Below are 20,147 nucleotides of genomic sequence, written 5' to 3'. Positions count from 1 at the left end.
AGTGTACCTAGGTACACCCATGTCACACCTATCCTCCGCAAGCTGCACTGGCTACCTATTGGTCTCTGGACGCAATTCAAGGTATTGGTTATTATCTTTAAAGTCCTGCATGGCTTAGGACCAGCATACCTGCAAGACCGCCTACTGCCACATTTCTCCCAACGGCCGGTAAGATCCCACAGGGTGGGCCTTCTTCAGATGCCGTCAGCCAGACAATGTTGGCTGGTGGCTCCCCGGAGGAGAGCCTTCTCTGTGGCTGCCCCGACCCTTTGGAACGAACTACCCCCAGAAATCCGGACCTCACCCACTCTCTTGGCCTTCAGAAAAGCTGTTAAGACCTGGCTATTCCGGCAGGTCTGGGGCTGTTGACCTCATTGTTGAGGTCCAGCCCCAACTGAAATGAATGTATCTGTGTTGTTTTTTAATTTGTCTATTTTATTTTTATTTCTTTTGTTTTCTTTTCTTTCCCCTCTCTGTAAGCCGCCTGGAGTCCTCCAGGATTGGGCGGCCTATAAATAAAATTAAACTTGAAACTTGAAATGGTCACATGACCACCTATGCCACGCCTACCCAGCTGGTCATTAGGACAGAGAACTGGTTGTTAAATGATTTGAATCCTACCACTGGTTTTAAAGGCATCTAATAACCTGAAGGAAGTGAGTTGGAAAATGAAGATAATCCATGCCACTTACTAAAAAGCAGTTTTTCTGGTGATATAACATCAAAATTCTTTCTGTCTTTTTAACAACATCCAATTAAAAAAACATTGCACATCAAGAGGCATTTGCAAAAGCACAACAAAGCAGGGCCTTGTTTATGTTAACAATGAACACAACTCTTACATCAAGATTTGTACACAAGATTGCCTTTCATGTTTCTTCCTGACTGCATCCTGCATTTTAGAGTGACTGCATATATAAAATCGTTATTTATCCCTTAGTTTGTTTTTTACAATGCATTGGCCTGTGGATATATCTATCATCCATCCATCCATCTATCTATCTATCTATCTATCTATCTATCTATCTATCTATCTATCTATCTATCTATCTATCCATCCATCCATCCATCCATCCATCCATCCATCCATCCATCCATCTCTATTTTTTTATTTTTATCCTGCCTTTATTATTTTATAAGAAACTCAAGTAGTCCATATTCCTAATACAGTATTCCTTCCTAACACTGAAAATCTTTTAATAATATTTGGGTTGATACCCATTGTTTCTAGATATTATATTTGCCACAGTCATTATACAGGTGGATTGGCTGTTTTCTAGAAAGTAACAAATAAATCTATCTATAGATAAGTAGCTTTTTTTTCCAAGAGAAAAAATTCCACTGCACAAGCACCACTACCCTGGCACAAAGTTCACCGTTTCTTTCAGTGAAGGAAGAAATACCCCAACTCCAAATTTTGATTGATCCTGAGGAATTATTTGAAGGGCCTAAATTCATATTTTTCTTTGAGCACTTTACAGATATACCGTGTTTCCCTGAAAATATGACATGTCCTGATAATAAGGTCATGCCACATTTTTTTGGTTGGCAAAAATATAAGCCTTCTCCTGCAAATAAGCCCCCTGGACAACCACCCACCTCCGGCCCGGCAGAACGCTGCTCACCAACCTAGTGGTATCCTGAAAGTGCCAAGATGTGGGAACCGGGGGGGAGGCAAAGATGATCGCGTTGCTTGGCACTAGGTTGATGAGCAGCGCGGTGCCCAGCTGAAGAGGGGGGTTGCTGGGCAGCTGCTCTCTTGCGAGCGGGCTCCCAAAGAGCCGGGCATAGCCTCATGGGCGAATGGCTGTGTTGCACTGTCACAGCAGCACAACACAACAGCCATGAAGCGACCAGGCTCATGAGCAGCCATATGGCAAACCCCCTTTCCAGTCGGGCACAACGCCATTCACTGACCTAGGGGTATCGCCAAGCCGCGTGAGCACCTGTTCGCCACCACCCAGCTGCGGTGGCTTGCCGCCTTCGAAATTCCAGTGAAATGTGATCTGCATGGCTGGAGAGGGAGGTTGTGTGAGCAGCTGTTCTGCTCCCACTCGCGCGCCTCCTAGCCTCACGATGCCCGGGCCCAGCTCACCTGGCAGAGCCAGAGTACCTCTGCTGCCACCACCGTCACCATCCCAGCATGGCTTTTTTGGTGGCTTCCAAATCGAGTCTTCCAGCAGTGGCTGCTCTGGGTGTATGCTCTATGGTTGTGGGCCAGCTGCCAGCAGAGTGTACAACCATAGAGCGTATGCCCAGAGCGGCCACTGCTGGAAGACTCGGTTTGGAAGCCGCCAAAAAAGCCATGCTGGGATGGTGGTGGCAGCGGCGGTGGAAGAGGAAGTGCCCTGGCTCTGCACGGAGAGTTGGGCCAGGGCATCATGAGGCTGGGAGGTGTGAGAGTGGAACAGCCATTCACCAACCCCCCTCTCCAGCTGTGCAGAGCACCATTCACTGGCATTTTGGAGGCGCCAAGCCGTGGAAGCCGGGCAGTGATAAACAGGTGCTCATGCAGCTTGGCAATACCCCTAGGTCAGTGAATGGCACTGTGCCCAGCTGGAAAGGGAGTTTGCTGGGTGGCTGCTCATGAGTGTGGTCGCTTCATGGCTATTGTGTTGTGCTGCTGCGACAGCACAACACAACCATTCGCCCATGAGGTTGTGCCCGACTCTTTGGGAGCCCGCTTCAAGAGGGCAGCTGCCCGGCAACCCCAAAACAATAAACCCTCCCCTCATAATAAGGCCCAAGCCATATTATGTGGGTAAAAAGAAAATAAGACCCTGTCTTATTTTTGGGGAAACACGGTAATAGCTAAAATATCTTTTCCAACATAAGAGAAGAGAAACAGTTTTATTGACAGACAAATATAAACAAGCAAATTAAGCTGTGAAAATATGTATTTGATTTTTAAAAACCCTCACATTTGAAAAACAAATGTAGTTTTTCAGGCTCTCACTGACTTCTTTGCATACAGCCAGTAATTGACATGGTCTATATTTCAAACTAATGCCTTTTTAAACTTCTTTTAAGCTATTGGGATTTCACACCCATTGCTGACTTCTAGGGGGAAGCACATCCAATATTTTAAACATGCTGAATGCTATATGGATGCAGTGAGGATAGTCTTATAGCAATAGCACTTAGACTTATATACCATTTCACAGTAATTTAGAGACCTCTCTAAGTGGTTTACAGAGTCAGCATATTGTCCCCAACAATTTGGGTCTTCTTTTTACCCACCCCGGAAAGATGGAAGGTTAAGTCAACCTTGAGCTGGTGAGAATCGAACTACCAAACTGCAACCAGCAGTCAGCAGAAGTAGCCTGCAGTACTGCATTATAACCACTGCACCACCACGGCTCATATGTCCTTGCTCACCAACTGTCTTGTTTAGAGACCATTTGAAGCTATAAGTGTAAAAAAAAGCTTTGTGGCCAATCCTCACATTTATGACCATCACATCCTGAGAGTCCTCCTCTCTTCTTTTGATTAATTTAGCATTGTTTTTATCATCTCACTCTATTTTTTATAACTTTTGTATACTGTTTTTATGTTTTAATACTTTGGTGTACGTGACCCCCTCGGGGGGGGGGGGAGATGGACAGTTCAAAAATGTGAAAAATAAACTTCTTAAACAAATTTCTATAGCTGCCCAACTCACACATAATTGACTCGCTCATCTTTCAAATTAAATCCAACCAAATTAGGCTTCATATTAGACTTGTTTATAAGATATGACAAGACAACTGAGCACCCAATTCTAAATTATGTAGAAATAAGCTACATATTTCTACTTTCTTGTTTATATCATTATGGGAAGCATCCATTTACATCCTTTAAAGAAAGCATAATATTGCTGATTTGCAAAGGGACTGTCTATCTCATAAATTCTACATTTACTTAGAGCCTTCAGGGATACTCTCTTATCAAAGGCCTTTGGAAGAGCCAATTATAGCATAGTTAGGGACTGATAACCTGATACTGTCCAGGTATAATTGAGCTTCAATCAAATTGTATCACTAGCATTAGCACTTAGACTTATATATGGCCCCCTAATGCTTTTCAGCACTTTCTGGGCAGTTTATAATGTCAACATATTGCTCCCAACGATCTGGATCCTCATTTTACTGAGCTCAGAAGAATGGAAGGCTGAGTCAACTTTGAGCCCATCAGGTTCAGACTCCAGGATGTAAGCAGAGTTTGCCTACAATATTGCATTCTAACCATTTCAACCCATATGGCCCATGGCAAGGGACTGTGGAAGTGATAATCAAAAACATGGTCTAGTTTCGGTCTACCATCGAATATACCACCGATAATCATACCCACACATTTGTTGAGATTCTCCAAGAATTCCGAAAAGTTACTTTTGTAGAAGAACCATGTTAGTCTATAGTAGTGAAAAAATCAGGAGACTGGTAGCATCTTTTTTGATTCATGAATTTTATTAGAAAAGTAACAACCAGTTATATATGCTCATAGATAAGGAGTTTTTAAACATTTGTTTAATGCAGATAAGAAAAGGAAAATTCATGTGAAAAAATATTTATATAAAAATAATTCCAACCTCATCCAAAAATTTTATGGTGACTCTATAAACAAGAATAAAAAATAAAATGGAAGCAATTGGTCAAAGACTACCACTATGCCTTCAGCTTTATTAACAATACTATTGTTAATACAGGTTGTTTTTTTTGGGGGGGGGGAGATTTTTACCATGAAGAAAAATAATTTTCAAACAAGAAATTCCCTGGTAATAAACAGGAATATAACACTGAGTTACAGAGGGCCTGAAAGTGAGATTGTGGACCATCTGTAGCACTAAGCTTACAAAGATTATGAAGTACAAAAATGTGCAACAAGAAAAGTAAAATAGAATAAAATAGGTTAGTGAGTTTCCTTTGGTGAAAAAACCATATTATGGAGTACTATGCACCAGTAGTGGGCTGCTAACTGGTTTACTACCGGTTCGCTCGTGCACGGACGCTCGCATGCTCGTGCATGCATGCCATGCTTCTGTGCATGCGCAGACACATCCAGCTGGGTGGGTGGACCTCCTGCCACTGCTCCCATTCCTGGTTCGGCCGAACTGGGCCGAACCAGCAGCAACCCACCTCTGCTATGTACCAATTAATTCAATCTGACATGTGCAGAACTTAGACAAAATAAAGCCACTGCAAAAATGTTAATACGCCTCTACATAGTTGGCCTTTGAATAAATTGATTAAAATCATACATCATAAATGATATTGGCTTATCTTGTAAGGATTCTATATTATAGAGAGGTTTTAAAATATAAGAATAAATAACAAAATGATGTTACATATTTGTGGTAACCACGTCTATATTTTCATGACATTCAGTCCTGGTGTCACAATGAGAGTCAACACTTGCATGACATTCAGTATGATGATTGGTCACAGTGTCACATTCAAACTCAACTTGGTTTTCATAGCAATGAGGGCCTTCTTCACAGCTGAAATATTAGAAAAAGCATATCTATTATTTCTGTATTATATTGGCACTCCTCCTATGTTCAAGGATACCATGCATATATCTCCCACCAATTTCTTCTCCCAATTTGAGAGATAGCTGCATTGATATTCATGGTAGTGTCCTGGTCATATGATCCCTCCCTTCCTTGAAAGAGCAGTGATTGGGTAGAAGTAAATGATGGACAGAATTGGTATTTGCCCTCTTGGGAATGGTTGACAAATGCCCCTAATCCATTATCTGGTAAAAGTCATACTTTCTTTTTAGCCATGGATACAACCACTTGTTGCTACTGATGTAATGATATGTGATGATATGATATGTAATGATACCTTGGGAGATGGGACAGAGACTGGACTCAGCCCATAGATAGAAGGAAGGCATGGGAAAGGATTCACAAGGGACCATCTCTAATTTTCTGGAGCATAAAAGGCAAGGAGAAACACTTTCAGTCTTGCAAGAGTCTGTTAATGCAATGTTGCAATGAGGATTAGTACTCCTGGTTGAACTTCTTATCTGGACTTCCTCAAAGGGCTGATACCTGTACCTGGTTAACCTAGTAGAATTGTTGCCTTGGAAAATGGTCAACTCTGTTCTAAATAACAAAATAACAGAATTGGAAGGGACCTTAGAGATCTTCTAGTCCAATCCCTTGCTCAAGTAGGAAACCCCTATTTATACCATTTTAGATAAAAGGTTGTCTGAATGATATTTTGATGTTCCCAAATGGTCCAAGAGGGTTAAAATATCCATAAATCAATTTCTTTTTCCTACAGATTTCAGAAGTGAAGTATTTCAGGGTTGCTGGTTATATCCCCTTGAACATATGTGCTAGTCATTCCCGACTCTAGCAGGCGGTGCTCATCTCTGTTTTGAAGTCGAAGAGCCAGTGCTGTCTGAAGACATCTCCATGGTCATGGGGCCTAAACGCCAATGACTAAATGCCAAAGGCACACGGAATGCTGTTACCTTCCCACCAAGGTGGTTCCTATTTTTCTACTTGGATTTTTACATGCTTTCGAACTGCTAGGTTGGCAGAAGCTGGGAAAGTAACAAGAACTCACTCCGTTACACAGTGCTAGGGAGTCAAACCACCAAATTGCCAACCTTTCTGATCAACAAGCTCAGCATCTTAGGCACTGAGCCACTGCATCCCTATATGCTGGTTATACACACAGCTAAAAGAAACAATTAAGTAAAAAAAGTGAGACTTTTCATTTGTCAGTCATTATTAATCACATTGTCAGACCCTGTTAGGATATATAGTTAATGGGCAGTAAAACAGAGAGAAAATAATAAATCAATCATTTTCATCATCACAACCTAATCAAAAAGGCACTGATTTCAGAAGCAGGCTGACTACCTGGCATTCACTTTCTTTAGAATAAACCCTATTGAGCACAATGAGATTTACTTCTGTAGGTATTTCTGGAAAGGTGCTGTTAGTTATAATTTTTAATAATTTAGGAAACAACCTGAAGCTTGCTGCGGATGCTGAATAGGTTCCTTCCATTCCATTAGAAGTGATGGATGCTTTAGTATTTCTATTCCTGAAGGTCACTCGTTTATCTTCTTCTTTGGAATCCCTGCAGAAGCAATTAGAAAGAGCATAACAAGACAAAAAGGATGGAAAAAGACTTGGGAGAAAAAATTCGGAACTTTGATCTTATACAGTATACGTTGACAGCAGCAAGATTAATGTATGGAGAAAAATGGAAGGACATTTTAATTCCCACCATGGATGAATGGCTACAGAAGCTGATGGACTTGGCAGAAATGGCTAAATTGACCATTTTGATTAAAGAAAAGAATATAAATTTATTATGTTGCCTCACAGAGATTTTGTGCTTGAAGTGGGAGGAAAATGAAACTTTGATTTTGAGTTCTACCAATTACATTGATATATGTTTATAGAAACGGATAGTTTATATTATATTATTATGAAAAAGCAAAAAGTTGTTGTTTGATGTTAGTGCTTTATTTTACTGCAACAGAGGGAGTCGGAAATAAACTTTTTTTTCTTTTCCCCAGCCCCTCCTAACTTCTCTTTCACCACCCCTGTATTCCTATTTACTTTTGTGGTTTGTATTTTATCCTGTAACCTAGTAAAACTGGTGGGGGGAATGAATTGGAGGAGCAATTCATATGTTTAGTTCTTTCAGCTGAAGGTTGTATTTCTTTATTTCTGAATGTCATAAGATGGAGCCCAAGAATGTCAAGCTTACATCATAAATAACATTAATAGTATAAATAATAACAATAACTATATAGATGATACAATGACATAATCAATAATAAAGATGCATCTCAGCTGATTAAGATTAAAAATCTGATGAGGACTTCTGATGAATTAGACATCCCTTAAGGAGCAGGAATGGCATCACAGTTAAGATTAGTGACCAGAAAATGGATCCTGGCTGGTGAAATCTCTCCAGAAAGATTGGGGGACTGTGTACATCATTTTGGACAGCTGCTCCTTGCAAGTGGGCCACAGGAACTTAGGTTTCTGCAATCAGCTGGTGAATAGAGTGACTGGGAGTTGAGAGATTTCATTTGTGCCCACAATCATAATGTAGCCATTATGGACATAAAGTTCAGCTGAGCATCATTTCTTAATCACCTTCAGATTTACTTTTTTTTTTACTGCTGGATCTCAGTTCAGCATGCCACCCCGCTGCCAATGGAGCCTTTGAAAGAGCTAATGCAATGGTGGTCTCTGAAGCCTCCTGGGACTAAAAACAGGGCACGGAGGGCAGACCACATTCACACCCATGGTCCCCCACACTTCTCCTCCCATGTATGCACATGTGACACACACACCCCTGTGAGCAGCAGAGACCCGAAAATCAGCTGGCCGATGTGAGGCAGGTGCACATGCACTGTGCAGCTGATCTGGGTGATGGGTGATGGCTCGCATGTCTGCATAGAGGGCTCCACATGCCACCTGTGGCACGCGCCCCAAAGTTTCGCCATCACGGTCCTAAACTGTCTCTTTGTCAGGCCTGCAAGTCATATTTTCTTGTGGACTTCAGGCCTGCCACCCTTTCTATTATTCTACTATGCATTGCTATTGTGGGAAAATGGGAGGGGGGATTGTACAGAGTTAGATGGTATGTAGCCATAACAAAATTATTTCTAGAAAGCCAAGGTCACCCTTTGTCTCTGCACCTCTGGCTCTGACTGGAACTGGATGGGTGGAAGTTGCCAGCATGGCAATGGAAGATTGGACCATGTGATGGACTTATAGGTGTGGGGGAAAGATTTTGAACTTTCAACTGGGTGGAAAAACCAGGAAATCTTCATATTTGGGTTTTCCCAGATGTGCCAACATGGGTCTCTTAATAAATTGGAAATTTGAGGAATCATTTGCCTCAGACTCCAATTTAATTTTGGATGCTATTTGGAACCCTGACATCTTTAGTTCCTCAATCTGGATTCAGGGACTTCCTGGCAGGGAAAGAAATGTGGACAGTATTTCCTAAAAGCAGATCCAAGAAAGCATTTATTTAATGAAGTATATAATATTATATACACATTGTTTCATGATTGTTTTAACTGTCTGAGTCAACAGAGAGAATTTTTCTGTTATACAAACTTTTCAGCATACCTAGGTAGCCTACCATTCTGTCTAATAAATATGAGGCACCCTGGGTTAAAATTTAAAAAGCCAGCATTTGCTAAGCAGTGTGCACTTCAGATTGTATTGTATTGTATTGTATTTAATGAATTTATAGGCTGCCCAATCCCGGAGAACTCCGGGCGGCTTACAGAAGTAAATTATAAAAATAAAGAATTAAAAAAAACAGAGGAAACAGATTACAAACTCATCATGCACCCAATTTGGTTGGGGCTGGACCTCAGTCATGAAGTCAACAGCCCCAGGCCTGCTGGAATAGCCAGGTTTTGATAGCCTTTCGGAAGGCCATGAGAGTGGGTAGGGTCCGGATCTCAGGGGGTAGTTCATTCCATAGGGTCGGAGCGGCTACAGGAGCCGCCAGCTGACATTGCCTGGCTGACGGCACCTGAAGGAGGCCCACCCTGTACAATGTTATCGGCCGTTGGGAGGTATGCGGCAGTAGGCAGTCTCGCAGATATCCAGCTCCTAAGCCATGTAGGGCTTTAAAGGTAATGACCAGCACCTTGAATCACGTTCGGAGACCAATAGGAAGCCAGTTCAGCTCGCAGAGGATAGATGTAACGTGGGTGTATCTTGGTACACCCAGTATTGCTCGCGCGACTGCGTTCTGGACTAATTGTAGTCTCCGAACACTTTTCAGGGGCAGCCCCATGTAGATCTTCTGTGTTAATTCATTTGTTAATCTGCATATAGTTTTTGTACATGAAGTCATCATGTCTCCACAAGATTTGGTACGCAATTTGTATTTATCTAATTGCTAGGAGAAAGGGCTTAGTTGCATAACCCAATACCATGAGGACAACAGTCTAACTATACCAGATTTGCAAAATTCCAAACAACTATTATACATATATATTAAATCTAAGTCTTTACTAACATGTGATAACAAATCCATTTGGATTTTTTGTACTCAGATCTTACATCCATAGCTAAATCAGGTGTGGCACTGGGAGATCTCCCACTCTATTAGGAGGAAACGATGAGAAAGGAGAAAGGAATCCAGCCCAGGCCATGGAATCAGTTTACTCTTACTACTCTTAAATAATTGTGAAATTATTTTTCTAATTTCAATCACATAGTATAAAATATTAAGAAATCTGCTTTTTTTTCCCATTTCCAGCAGACTAATATAAATACAAGATTGAGGATGAACCGCTTTGAGTAAACTCTAAAGAAGATCTTCAATATTTTATTCATGCTATAAGCGATTCTCAATCATCAAGGCCATGGTTGTTCCACAAGTGGTTTTTCCAAAAAGCAACTGGACTTTCTTTGTTTTTTTCCCCTTTGAAAACATTTCATTTCTCATCCAACAAGAAGATGAAGAAGCTTCTTAGATGAGAAGCAAAACATTTTCAAAGGAAAAAGAAAACAAGTCCAGTTGCCTTTTGGAAAAAGCACCATTGGGACCTTGTTCCATTAATACCTTGACTTCAGTTGAATGGCCTCTATAGCCAATTTACTTTAAGAACATGAGGAGTCCAACCACAGATCTCACAGACTTAACTTATATAGCTGTGACGGTGAACCTATGGCACATGTGCCGGAAGTGGCACACACAACCATCTCCCCGGGCACACGAGCTGTCGCCCGTTGCTCTTCTGATGTGCTGGCCAGCTGTCTTCACACATGTGGGAGTGCTGGAAACCGGAAGAGCAGCTGCCCAGTGCACATGCCTACTCTGGGAAGATGATCTTCCAGTTTCCAGCATGCACATATGCACTAGCCAGCTGGTCTTCTCGTGCACATGCACACCAGAAACTGGCTGGGTGGTGCGTATTTGCACACTGGAAACTGGAAGATCATCTTCCAGGTGCACATATGCGCACTGGGTAGCTGCTCTTCCGGTTTCCGGCACTTGTGCACTTCCATTTTGGCATGGTGCCGAAAAGGTTCACCAACACTGATATATAGAATAAAACCAAGTGAAATGCCACATGTTGTAACAAGGGAAAGAAAAATCAGCACTTACTTTTCATCCTGGCACCATAATTTGTTGATGATAAAGGAAATCATTGCCAAAAACAAAAACACTGAAACAGCAATTACACCTTGCAGCCATGGATCAAGTGTCCTGATAACTGTGAAGAAAAGGAACTAATGCAAGATTATGGTAAATATGTATTTTGCGGAGGGTTTAGTGCTGTCTGAGCTTGGTTGTTTACAATACAATACAATACAATAGCAGAGTTGGAAGGGACCTTGGAGGTCTTCTAATCCAACCCCCTGCCTAGGCAGGAAATCCTATACTATTTAGACAAATGGCTATCCAACATCTTCTTAAAGACTTCCAGTGTTGGGGCATTCACAACTTCTGGAGGCAAGCAGTTCATCTGTTCGCTTGCAGTTGTTTCATTACTTAACCAGGTAACATCATCAGTGTTAGTGAGTGTAGGGTTTGCTTCCTGTTTATATATAGTAGCTTGCCTGCCATTTTTCAAGTGCCCTTTGGGCAAATCCCTAGCTAAACCAATGAATAAATGGAAGTCAGGAAAGTAATATCTTCTCTTGTCTTACCTGCCCAAAACAACGTTTTTATTATAGATGGCATGTTGAAACCTATAGATTTCAACATAGATTTTGACAAATCTCTTTCTAAATGGTTTGTTTGTTTTGCAACATTGTGATTAATTGACCCAGCCCAGTTGTGTTTTGCTGCAAATCTTTCTCGGAAAAATACCTAATCTTTGCCACACCTTGAAAATAAATTAAATCTGACTTCCCCAATACTGCAATCTTTCAAAATAATTGTTCTTGTTGTTGTTAGTTGCGAAGTCATGTCTGACACACTGCGACCCACTGGACAACGTTTCTCCAGGCCTTCATGTCCTTTACCATCCTCTGGAGTCCATTTAAGCTCACGCCTACTGCTTTGGTGACTCCATCCAGCCACCTCATTCTCTTTCGTCCCATTCTTCTTTTGCCCTCAATCTTTCCCAGCATTAGGCTCTTCTCCAGTGAGTCCTTCCTTCTCATTAGTTGGCCAAAGTATTTGAGTTTCATCTTCAGGATCTGGTCTTCTAAAGAGCACTCAGGGATGATCTCAAAAATAATAGAGTTCCAAAAGTGATGATGATGATAATTAGGAAAACAGACCTGATTTGCCAAAAGTGACTCTAGTGCTCTCGGTCTTAATTTTTGTCTTCTCTAAAGCAAAAGTGTATGCATCGTTTTTTGGGAAAAAAATTCGAAGTCCTGATGGCATCTGTAGCTTTTTCATTATTGCTCAGTGTTGGTGCAATAAGGATATACATCCACTCCCTGCTCCTTTTGAATTTAAAAGCTTCTGTGCCTTGGTTTCCATTTTGTATAAAGCTCTAACTAAGACTTTTACAATCTAAACCAGGGATGTCCAATCCTGGCAACTTTAAAATTTGTGAACTTCAACTCCCAGAATTTCTCAGACAGCCATGGAATTATGGGAATTGAAGTTCATAAGTCTTAAAATCCCAAGGTTGAACACCCCTAAACATTCTCAGCTATAGATGTTCTTTTTATAGCTTTTGAATATATTTACTTGGTTAAACCCTCCAATTTTCTAAACTGTGGATACTGAGCAGTTCACACAGGCTCTCTTCAGAACTACGGTCAAATCTCTGAGGATCTAAAGCAGGATCAGCTTCCCCTGAACGCAATTTTAAGAAAACTGAGAGAATTGTCGGAAGATAAAGAAGAAAAGTGCAAACTAGTAATTCTTTTCTATTATCAGTAGTGTCATTCTGGGTAATCCTCAGTAATCCTGAAACTTTGGAGGAACTCTAAAAGCAAATAAAAGCTCTACCTCAGTTAATACAGGAGCAGATTGTTCTGTCATAGTTAATGCTAGGCTTGAATAACCAATGGAAAAGAGTCCAAAGTTCTCTCTTTATTCTGCATCTTGCCTTTAGCTTTAAAAATAGAAATGTATTTTACTTTTTTTTTTTACATTATTAAAAATAGGGGATTAGACTTTAGTTCCTTTTGGTGAAATCCAATTCAGAAGAGGTAAGCACTAGACTTGAAAGCCCTGGAAAAGCCAGGTACTAAAAAGCTCAGAATGTAATGTACCAACAGTAATTAGGCAGATAAATGGATTTTCAGATGAAATAGATTTTTCCCCTTCCTGGCTTTGAAAAGTCATGCTTGTGCACAACCATGAAAGGGAAAAGAGCTCAGTCTTAAAGGTAGTCTTCATTTGTAAAATTATAAACTTAAAACAAATTGAAAAGTCATCTATTTTATTCCCCGTCAGTCATTCTGCATCCCATCTCAGACAATTCTAAGAGATTGTTCAATAACATGTAGGTAATGTAAAACAACCAAAGAACAAATAGAGAAAAGATGTACCAAATTAGAGGCATTTGGAGAACAAAAATGCTTGTTTTAATAAACTACACCTGAAAAGAAGCAAGTTCTGCCAACTCTTGTTAAGGCACTCTCATGTCTTCAAGTGTGGCACAAGAATGAAACTTTTCCCGCCATAATGATCCAATAGTAAAGTTTCATCTACCTGATTGATTGATTGATTGATTGATTGATTGATTGATGTTGAGTCTCTAGAAAGAGTGCCGAGAAGAACAACAAAGATGATTAGGGGACTGGAGGCTAAAGCATATGAAGAACGGTTGCAGGAACTGGGTATGTCTAGTCTTAGGAAAAGAAGGGGTGACATGATAGAAGTGTTCTGATATCTCAGGGGCTGCCACAAAGAAGAGGCAGTCAAGCTATTCTTCAAAGCACTTGAGGATAGAACAAGAAGCAATGTGTGGAAACTAATCAAGGAGGGAAACAATCTAGAACAAAGGATAAATTTCCTGACAGTGAGAACAATTAATCAGTGCAACAACTTGCCTCCAGAAGTTATGAATGCTCCAACACTACAAGTTTTAAGAAGAAATCGAACAATCATTTGTCTGAAATGGTATAGGGTTTCCTGCCTGGAGGTTGGACTAGAAGACCTCCAAGTATTCTGTTCTGTTCTATTCTATTCTATTCTATTCTATTCTATTCTATTCTATTCTATTCTATTCTATTCTATTCTATCCTATCCTATCCTATCCTATCCTATCCTATCCTGCAGTTGTTTATAGCCCTGAACTTTTACCTTAATAATAAATTACAACTCTGAAATATATTGTTGGATGTTGCAATGAACCAAGGTCCATTGCTAAAAGAAATGGCATTTGGTGGCCAAATCTGACATCATGATGAATGTTTTAGACACCATAAAATGTGTTAATTCTTTTACAAGAAACAGCTACTGGAACCCTGTCCTCCCACAAAAGTCTTACCAATACCTCTTTCCTTTAACAACAGTTCATTAGTGTTATCATTTCTAGGGTACAAATATATTGGACAATGAAGCTAAATGGTACCAAAACATCTTAAACTTATCCCTGCCCTGCAGAAAGCATCTGGGAATCTTCATTGTCTATATCTGTTTCCTGCCATTTCATGGTCATCCAAATTTTTTTGACCAAAATATGGTAACTCTAAGATAATCAATAAGGAAATATTGCTTTCTCCATATTATGTGGATTAATTAATATTCAGGACAGTGTTTTCAATCTTATTGAGTTGGCTGGGGAATTTTGCAAGTTAAAATCCACACATCTTAACATTTCTGATGTTGAGAACACATGGATTTAGGGTAACATGACTGCCAATTTACTTCCAGGTACAATTCAAGGTGCTGGTTGTCACCTTTAAAACCCTTCATGGCTTGGGACCAGGTTATATGAGGGACTGTTTCTTGCCGGTCACATCTACCCAACCCATCAGAACGGGGAAGCGGGGAATGCTGCAAGTCCCATTCCCTAGGGAGATACACCTGGTGGGACCCAGAAAAGGGGCCTTCTCCGTGGTGGCTCCCTCTCTCTGCAACATCATTCCACCAGAGATTAGAATGGCCCCCACTCTAACACTCTTCTGGAAGGCGCTAAAGACCTGGTTCTGCCAGCGGGCCTGGAGAACCCAGAGCAGGATGGAACCCTTTAAATGGCTCGCGTGATCTGCTATCACGCCACGGGGAGTGGAGGCAGGGTGTGTGTGATTTTATCATATTATATTATATGAATTAATTTTATAATCTTTATTAGTTTTATTGTTTTTATATTCTGTAAGCAGCTTGAGTCTCCATGGGCAAATAGACGGCAATATAAATTCAGTAAATAATAACAATAACAATAATAATATGAACATATAAAAATACCAAAACACAGATAGTAAAAAAGAAAAGAGAAACTCATATACAATAAGACTCCAAATATAGGATTATCTAATTGTTAAGAGTGTTGTCCTATATTCACTAATTCAGGAATTTCACTGAACCTACTAGGTTTTACTTCCAAGTAAACATGAACAGGATTGCAAAACCATTCTGAAACATTCCCATGGGGTCACAAAGCCAATCTACTTAGTTTTTTCCACAATGCTGAGTTACTTTTTTACATGTGCAATTCTACTGTTTTAAATGTGTAACACTTTAACTCATGGTTAAGAGTTACACATTACCATATAAGTTCAAAAAGGAACCCATCAATAATGAAGACTAAGAAAATATTCTAGGCAATCTGTTAATGATAAACTTAAGAAATGGAATTGTGGAATCTGAACCCCTAGAATGTTATACAAATCATATTTATATGAAATTGCATCAATGTATGGTATCATTTGATGCAACCATACTTCTAAATTAAAGTGCAAAGACAAGATAGATAATACAAGAGAAATGAAGCATTCCAATAAGGTAAAATTAAATAAGCTGCAGAAAAATTCTTTTTCGATTTACAAAAGTAGGACTCATATATACATATCAATCCATCATACTGCATCTTTTGGGGCAAGCCATGATATGCACATAGCATAAACAAACTAAGCAATGATCAATAAACAAAATTAAAAGCATGATCACAGCTGATACCACTTTGCAGCTGTCATCTCGTTTTCCAGTATGTCTCACTGAATTTATTGTTTCTTATGAATTAATATGCCCAGGACACACTACAATATGATGAATTTGGCTGTAATGTTGCCCCTAGTTTCCTGAGATGAAACCCTAATAAATCTAAATGAAACTATTTAGACTTCATTTGCATATACAATTACCAGATCCAAGTCCTAACGACACTCATTAGAAAATAAGTCCTATTAATTTTATTTTTGAATAAATATGCATAAGTTTATTTTTTATGAATCACATTGATTTCTTTTTTCTCCAATGTTTAACATTGGATTTTTCACTTTCAGGTTCTAGTTCTAGTACAAACTTCCATTAATTATCAGCTATTTTGTGTGTGTGTTAATGAAGATATTTTGTGTTTAAATCAATGAGAACCCAGCAGTATAAATATATTTTAAAAAATCATTGAAATGAGAATATATATGACCTTATTTATTTACTGAGCTAAGGTGTAATGTGATATTGATATATAGTTTGTAACTCTGGTTTCTGACTTAGTATGTAATGGGAATTCATATATAGTCTTACATTCACTTTTATGAATGTGAATAACTAATGTTAACTTTAGAAACTTTTCAAAAAGAGAAGTATCAAAATGTCTATTTTAGGCCCCATAAGCTGCCTGTTATAGGCGTTTGATGAACAAGAGGTTGATGGAATGCACCCATTCATGTATAATATGCAGGATTTTATAGAAGACATATCAAACTTTACATTAGTAGTCAAATGCCAAAGAAGATAGGGCTTCAGTCCACTAAGTGAAACTTTTACTCCACCATTAAAGATATAGGAATTCTTCTTGATTTGCATCTGGCATTATACATTTAAAGTATAAAAAAATAAAGATCACCTTTTAATCAAGAAGAACAGCAGGTGACTACCGTACATGGATAAAAACCTACAGGTTTCTTGGCAACAGAGCAAAAATGGTTTTGATATTACTTTCTTCTATTGTGTTTTGTAAGTTCCCAGTCTACTCTACAGAGCAAGGAACATAAAAATGTCATTGGAAGGTCTGATTTTTCAAGTATCATTAAAAAGACTTAGAGAAATACTTGGATAGGAAATAGACAGATTGGGGTTTATCTGATAAATTATTATTTGGAATACTTCCTAGATAACTTTAAAGAAAGACTCTTGTTTGATTAAGCAAACTTGAAATCTAATTCATTTGTGTGAACTTTGAACTGGCTTAATAAGTATCTTGCTCACCAAAGAACTATGAATTCCTAGACCACAGTCTATAATACCTACACAAATGGCTTCTGGCAAGGGATTGGCTACACTTTACAAGAATAGGGGAAGAACATTTTTGAAAATCAAGTGACTCAGCTTATCCAGAGTGCTTTAAACTATAACTGGAGGGGGAGGGGAACTAAATTTTAAGATCTAATCCAGAGCATAAACCTCATCTCATGGCAATCAGCCAAGTGATAAAAAAGAAGGGGGGAACTGAAATACAAAATAGGAGACATAGGAAGCAAACACAGGACTCAGATGCCTATCCTACCGGTTTAGCAACCGATTCACTGCGCACGCATGCGCAGTTCACAGGAAAACAGCTGAGGCACAGCAATCCTCTCTGCCATGTCTATCAGCTGGGCTAAAAAACAAGGAAATATATGTAGGTATAGCTCAGGGGCAAGCGGATCAGCAAACTGCTGTGGACATAGTATACTTGGACTTCACTAAGGCATTTAACAAAGTAGTCCACAGCCTACTTCTTTATAAGATAGAAAAAATGTGAAATAGACGACATCAACACCAGATGGATTCATAACTGACTGATCAACTGCACTCAGCATGTAGTTCTTCAGTGGAACTACATCTACATAGAGGGAAGCATGGAGTGTATCCAAGGTTCTGTCTTAGGTCCAGAACTCTTCAACACCTTCAATTATTATTTAGATGACGGAATAGAAGGGAAAATTATCAAATTTGCAGACAACACCAAGCTGGGGAGAATAGCTAACACGTTAAAAAAAAGATCCTTACAGACTTGAAAACTGGACCCTATTCAACGAAGTCCAATTCAGTGGTGAGAAAAGTAAGGTTTTATACTTAGAGTAGAAAAACCAAATCCACAGGTGTAGAATAGGTGGTATGTGGCTCAACATGTGAGACAATTCTAGGAGTCCTAATGGACATCCACTTGAGTATGCAGCAATGTGCTGCAGCTGCCAAAAAAGCCAATGCAGTCCTAGGCTGCATCAACAGAAGAATAGTATCAAGATCAAGTGAAGTATTAGTACTGCTAATATTGCCTTGGTAAGACTACGCTTGTGTCCAGTTCTGGTCACCATGAGACAAAAAAGATTTTGAGACAGCAAAATATGTTTTCCTTCCTTCCTCTCTCCCTCCTTCCCTTCTTTTTTCTTCCCTCCTTCCTTCTTTCCTTCCTTCTTCCCCCTCTGTTCCCTTTTCCTTTTTTTTTATTTTTCTGCTACACATCATATTGAAAAGAAGAAATCCCCTGTGCTATTTTTTCAGGGCAACATTAGTGGGAAGAAGAAGAATAGCCACTTTCCACCTGGTATATTCTCAGTCCTGGCTGCAAAGTTTTCTACTACTGAGCCTTATCTTGTTCTATCCGGATAGAGATTGTTGAAGAGTTATGAAACTACAATCTGGGAAATCTTGTCATTTTTATTGTGATAAGTGCAGTATTTCCATGTAATTTCCATGTAAATTTTACAGATAAATTACATCACCTAACAAGATGAGAAACCAGTATCTGAACTCATCGTTCTTCAAACAATTCCTTTTTGTTACAGGATTTCTTTCTCCAGAAGCATCAGTGTCATTTGGAAATCCTGTCATTATTGCATGCAAATCAATCATGTTTCAGATAGTCATCACACAGGATTGCTCTGGACTTTCCCAGTTTATGACATGTGCAGCTTATGCCCGTTCTTCATTTACATATGTGAGTTTACTGTGCCAGCCTTCTTTGGCTCACAATTAACTCAGGGCCAGGAAATAGGTTTTTTTTTAGCTTCAACAAGTAATCTCACATGTGCTCAACTGATTCCCAGAAGCATATATTTATATCTTCCATCTATTGTAAGTTTATTTCATTTTATATTATGAAAACCTTTATTCTTCCAAATTGCAGGACAGATGCACCTAAACTCTGCCTACCCAGAAGTTATGGCTGCTAAATATTGAATGTCTACTGAAATTATTTCAAAATTTGTATCTTTACGTACGCGTTAGCATCTGTCAATATTATGCAACCACGTATTTTTTAGGATCTGTTTCCTCTTTTGTTTTTTCAAAACATGAAAAGCAATTCTAGTAATCTTGGATTTAAAAGCCAGGTAAAACATATCCACAATGAGAAAAAATAAAGCAGGCATTATAATGTGCTGTAATTTGTTTACTCAAATAACTTAATTTGAGTTATTTGTTTAGCTTAAATGATCTTTTCAAGCAGTATAGGAATTCCTGGTAATATTAACCCCACAAAGTGCTAATTTTTACAGCTAAAAATAGAAAAGCAACAAACAAACCAAGAGGGAACTGAGGTGAAGAGAAGAAACTGTGTGAAGAAAACAAACAATTAAAAGAAACCTATAGAAGGAAACATCAAACTGCCACACGCAACCTACCCAACTCAAAACAAAAATCTAAAATAGAATATATTACCTCCTTGACAGTTCACAGGATCACAAGCAGCAAAAAGGCAAAGGGTAACAAACAGAAAAGTTTTCATGCTGGAGGCATACAGACGTCACTTGCCAGCTCAATAACTTATATTTGTTGGTGGTGGCAGAAGTAAAGTTGCTCCTGCCCAGGAAAAGGCAAGAAGGCAATCTGAGGAATCACAGGATTGAAGGTGTTTCTATGCAGGCCACGCCTAGATTAGCCTGTTGGAGGTTGTCCCTCACAAACATTCCTGAACACTTTAGCTACCTAAGAACAGAACAGAGTGATGTTTACCACTTCTCATTTCTTCTGCACAACTGAAAGATCTCTGTGTTGAGATTTTGGCAGCTCCTTCATGGCTTGGAGAGAGTCCAGTGGGAAAAAGGCGGATGTTAAGTATTTTGCAAAGAAGGGCTGAGAAACCAAAAC

The 20,147-nt window shown here is 39.4% G+C and overlaps 1 protein-coding gene across 1 annotated transcript; it reads right to left on the bottom strand.

The window, feature by feature from the left end:
• Window positions 1–5,276: 5,276 nt before the first annotated feature.
• PDZK1IP1 (PDZK1 interacting protein 1) lies at window positions 5,277–19,910 on the bottom strand. Its single transcript, XM_014056270.2, has 4 exons — window positions 19,719–19,910; window positions 11,103–11,211; window positions 6,969–7,079; window positions 5,277–5,476 (listed from the first exon to the last, which is right to left on the bottom strand). The coding sequence occupies exons 1-4, from the start codon at window positions 19,783–19,785 to the stop codon at window positions 5,320–5,322; spliced, it is 444 nt and encodes a 147-aa protein (XP_013911745.1). The 5' UTR covers window positions 19,786–19,910; the 3' UTR covers window positions 5,277–5,319.
• Between the last annotated feature and the right edge of the window lie 237 nt (window positions 19,911–20,147).

The sequence above is a fragment of the Thamnophis sirtalis genome, unplaced genomic scaffold, assembly GCF_051295495.1.
Source record: "Thamnophis sirtalis isolate CommonGarterSnake01/CBP01778 unplaced genomic scaffold, rThaSir2_p1.2 scaffold_7, whole genome shotgun sequence".
Taxonomy (NCBI): domain Eukaryota; kingdom Metazoa; phylum Chordata; class Lepidosauria; order Squamata; family Natricidae; genus Thamnophis; species Thamnophis sirtalis.
Note: the sequence above shows the minus strand (reverse complement) of the source record. Positions and strands in the feature narration are given on the sequence as shown.

What these genes read in the sequence shown, in the direction of transcription:
- PDZK1IP1 (XM_014056270.2), bottom strand. Translation starts at nt 19,785, where the DNA reads ATGAAAACTTTTCTGTTTGTTACCCTTTGCCTTTTTGCTGCTTGTGAT. An exon ending in TCCTGTGAACTGTCAAGGAG is followed by an intron (nt 11,212 to 19,718) that starts GTAATATATTCT and finishes TTTTCTTCACAG; the next exon opens with TTATCAGGACACTTGATCCA. An exon ending in GCATCCGCAGCAAGCTTCAG is followed by an intron (nt 5,477 to 6,968) that starts GTTGTTTCCTAA and finishes CTAATATTTCAG; the next exon opens with CTGTGAAGAAGGCCCTCATT.